A 4028-nucleotide genomic window follows, 5' to 3' on the forward strand; every position below is an offset into this window, starting at 1 on the left:
GTGAGGTAGGAACGGCGCCGCGTCTCACCCTCCTCGAGTACTCAGCGCCCGGCCGAGCCCAGCTCGCGAGGGCGCCGGGAAGAGGGAAGAGTGGAGCCCTAGACCCGCGTTCCCATCCCGGGGTGCCCCCGGAGCGGGAGCCCGGGTTGCGCGGTGGCAAATGTCCCGGCCGTGGGGCCTGGAAGCGATTTTTGCCGAGTCACGCACTGCGCTTTTAGTCGGGCACCTTGTGACCTCGAATCAATTACATGTGAAAGTATTGGCCGGGCGCGGTGGCTCACGCCTGTAATCCCAGCACTGTGGGAGGCCTAGGCGGGTGGATCACGAGGTCAAGAGATCGAGACCATCCTGGCTGACACGGTGAAACCCCGTCTCTACTAAAAAAATTTTTAAAAAATTAGCCGGGCGTGGTGGTGGGCGCCTGTAGTCCCAGCTACTCGGGAGGCTGAGGCAGGAGAATGGCGTGAACACGGGAGGCGGAGCTTGCAGTGAGCTGAGATCGGGCCACTGCACTCCAGCCTGGGAGACAGAGCGAGGCTGCGTCTAAAAAAAAAAAAAAAAAAGTATTTACTGAGCCTCTACTGCGTGGGGGACCATGAGGACCCGAAGGTGCACACGACTCGGAGTTTGCGGGAGCAGCCCACGGCGTAGGGTCGCCGGGCCTGGGCAGGTGAAGGGTGCAGCCAGGAGGCTGTTGGTGCCAGGCATGCAGAGTGCGGAAATGGGGCACTCCTGCAGAGACTGCGCAGGACCCCTTGGTGCCAGGGCCACGGCTTTGGCTCATGGAGAAGAGGGGCGGAGGAGGTGCAGGCAGTGGGAGCAGGTGTACAGAACCGTGCCAGAGCCAAGGGGTAGCCTGTGCTGGGCAGGTTTAAGGCAGGTTGCAGAACTGCAGGGTTTGAAGGAGAGCCCAGGGTGTGTGCCAGGAAGATGCCCGTGTTGCTGTACTGCAGGGGAACCCTGAGCAGAGTTTTCCTACAAAACTGAGGGGATGGTGAGGAAGGGAGAGAGAGTGGACAGGATTTGCAGGTGAGAGCCTGCAGCTGTTGCAGGGACCGTCCGTAGTGTGGTCTTGTGCTTGGCTTTGCCTGAGCAGAGCCACCTGGCTCACCAGGAAGCTGAGTGCTCTTGGCTGGCCTGGCCCACCGCGCCCGCCAGCCCTGCGCACTCAGCGGTTCACGGTCCTTTCATCTCATCCCCAGGTTCTGGAGGACACGTGCCGGCGACAGGACTTCAACCCCTGTGAATATGATCTGAAGTGAGTTTGCTGCAGCTCAGCGGCAGGGTCTGAGTTTATCTGTGCCCCTGCCCCCTGAATATACTGGCTCTCACTTGGAAAAGCCCCCAGGTGGTTTTAAACAGTCATATATTGCCTCCCAGCTCTGGAGACCCAAGGTCTTGGCAGGGCCACACTCTCTCCGAATGTCCTAAGGGAGAATCCCTCTTGCCTCTTCCAGCTTCCCTTTCCTTGGCTTGTGGCCGGATTGCTCTCTGTCTCCAATTTCTTGTGGCCTTTTCCTGTTTTCTCTGTGTCTTGGGAAGACCCTTGTCATTGGAAGACCCTTGTCTTTGGATTTTGGGTCCTCTTGGATAATCTAGAATGGTTTATCATTACATCTCCAAAGACCAGGATACCCAGTAAGATGTTCAGAGGTCCTGGGGGTTAGGACATTGACCTGTCTTTTTTTGGGGGAGCCACCATCAACCTCCTGTAGGTTTTATGGCATTGGGTTGCATAAGTTCCCAGTGGGGCTCTGAGGGGAAAGAGCTGGCCATGGAGAAATAGGATGCCCTGAAAACTGCGGGTGGATCTCTGCAGTCTCAGCCCTGGGAATTACACGCACGGTTCTGTGTGGGGGTATTGTTCCCAAGACAGGGCTTCTGCCAGACTCTCAAGGAGTCTGGGCAGAAGGGTCAGAGCCCTCATATGAGTAAGACATGCATGTCTATCCCACACGCAAAGCTTTTTACTTTAAAAACCTGTTTTCTGTTTTTTTTTTTTGAGACAGGGTTTCACTCTTGTCGCCCAGGCTGGAATGCAGTGGTGCGGTCTCAGCTCACTGCAACTTCCACCTCGTAGGTTCAAATGATTCTCCTGCCTCAGCCTCCCAAGTAGCTGGGATTAGAGGTGCTTGCCACCACACCCAGCTAATTTTTGTATTTTTAATAGAGATGGGGTTTCACCACGTTGACCAGGATGGTCTAGAACTCCTGACCTTGTGATCCGCCCGCCTCAGCATCCCAAAGTGCTGAGATTACAGACATGAGCCACCGCGCCTGGCCTTAAAGACCTGTTTTTATAGTACTGTTGTCCTAACACTGGGGGCAGAGGGCAGGAGACTGTCCTCCCGGCCTTGCCCACCCTGCCTTACGGGGCTCTCCTGGGAGGAGTTTCTTAGGGGTGATATCTGTCAAGTCATTCCGGTCTTCTACTTTGTGTTTGGACCATGTGATACTCCCAGGACCTGTGCTCTGAGTGCCAGGTGGTCTTGGGCTTCCCACCATCCTTCTCCAGTCTCTCTTGTCAACTGAAGAGTGAGGTTCATACGTTTAGAAAGGAGGGCTTTATTTCTTATAACTGGTTGCAGCTTGCAGGGTGGCCATTCTAACAGGCCAGGAAGTGTAGCCTCCAGCCAGAAGCTAGAAACTGACACTTCAAGAGAGGGAAGAGTAAGACAGGGATTTACACCGAATGGGGTGGCTGATACAGACGTACTTAATACACTATAGGAGGATCGTGAGTATTCACGAAAGGAGAACTGTGCACACAGTTGAGCTTCCTGCCTCTCCATGGGTCCTATGTTCAAAAATTGGCAGCGCCAGCATGACCTGAGGGTGGAATTTTTGGCCTCTGAAGTCAGAGGTGAAGCAGGCTGGGCAAGTGGCTCATGCCTGTAATCCCAGCACTTTGGGAGCCTGAGGCAGAGGATTGCTTGAGCCTGGGAATTCCAGATCAGCCTGGGGAACATAGTGAGACCCTGTCTCTACAAAAAAAGTAAATAAATAAATAAATGGCAAACCAGCGGACATGAAGACCCTGACCGTGCCACAAAAACCCTGACCATGCCACGAGAACCCTGGCTGTGCCACGCGAACCCTGGCTGTGCCACGCGAACCCTGACTGTGCCAGAACGACTCCATGGTTGGTGGTTTCTTATCAGGAAGAAATACCTGTGGGTTGTTTTGAAGAAACCGCAAGAGAGAAGGGCCTGGCGGAAGGTTGGCTGATGTCAGATACCAGCCCAAGAGTCTTTGGAAAGGCTGCTTTCTGTTTATCCCTTAGGGAAGAGAGCCTGTAGGTGTGTCTGATCTCCCACCCAGCCATGGCCAGGAACTCAGCTTTCAAGGTTTCTGGGGTCCACTGGGCCGAGAAGAGGCCGGTTCAGTTGGTTGGGGGCTTAGGGTTTCATTTTTATTTCTTTTTTATTTTATTATTATTTTTTGAGATGGAGTCTCGCTCTGTCACATAGGCTGTAGTGCAGTGGTGCTATCTCGGCCCACTGCCACCTCCGTCTCCCAGGTTCAAGCGATTCTCCTGCCCCAGCCTCCCGATAGGTGGGATTACAGGCATGTGCCACCATGCGCAGCTAATTTTTGTGTTTTTAGTAGAAACGGGGTTTCACCATGTTGGTCAGGCTGGTCTTGAACTCCTGACCTCAGGTGGTCTGCCCAACTTGGTCTCCCAAAGTGTTGGGGTTACAGACATGAGTCACTGTGCCCTGGCCATTATTTTGAAACAGAGTCTTGCTCTGTCACCTAGGCTGGAGTGCAGTGGCATGATCTCAGCTCACCGCAACCTCTGCCTCCCGGGTTCAAGTGATTCTTGTGCCTCAGCATCTTGAGTAGCTGGAATTACAGTCACGTGCCATGCCCGGCTAATTTTTGTATTTTTAGTAAAGACAGGGTTTCACTATGTTGGCCAGGCTGGTCTCAAATTCCTGACCTCAAGTGATCCGCCCGCCTTGGCCTCCTAAAGTGCTGCGTTGATAGGTGTGAGCCACTGCACCTGGCCTCATTTTTCTTTCTTT

General features: G+C 53.9%; 1 protein-coding gene across 1 annotated transcript in view; it reads left to right on the plus strand.

The window, feature by feature from the left end:
• The window catches only part of ASPSCR1 (alveolar soft part sarcoma chromosome region, candidate 1), a 46810-nt gene that overhangs the window by 644 nt on the left and 42138 nt on the right, over positions 1-4028 (plus strand). The window contains exon 2 of the mRNA XM_011969382.1: positions 1203-1258. Coding sequence (XP_011824772.1) covers positions 1203-1258 — 56 coding nt within the window. The remainder of the gene's footprint in view (positions 1-1202; positions 1259-4028) is intronic.

Source organism: Mandrillus leucophaeus, unplaced genomic scaffold, assembly GCF_000951045.1.
Source record: "Mandrillus leucophaeus isolate KB7577 unplaced genomic scaffold, Mleu.le_1.0 Scaffold1, whole genome shotgun sequence".
Lineage (NCBI taxonomy): Eukaryota > Metazoa > Chordata > Mammalia > Primates > Cercopithecidae > Mandrillus > Mandrillus leucophaeus.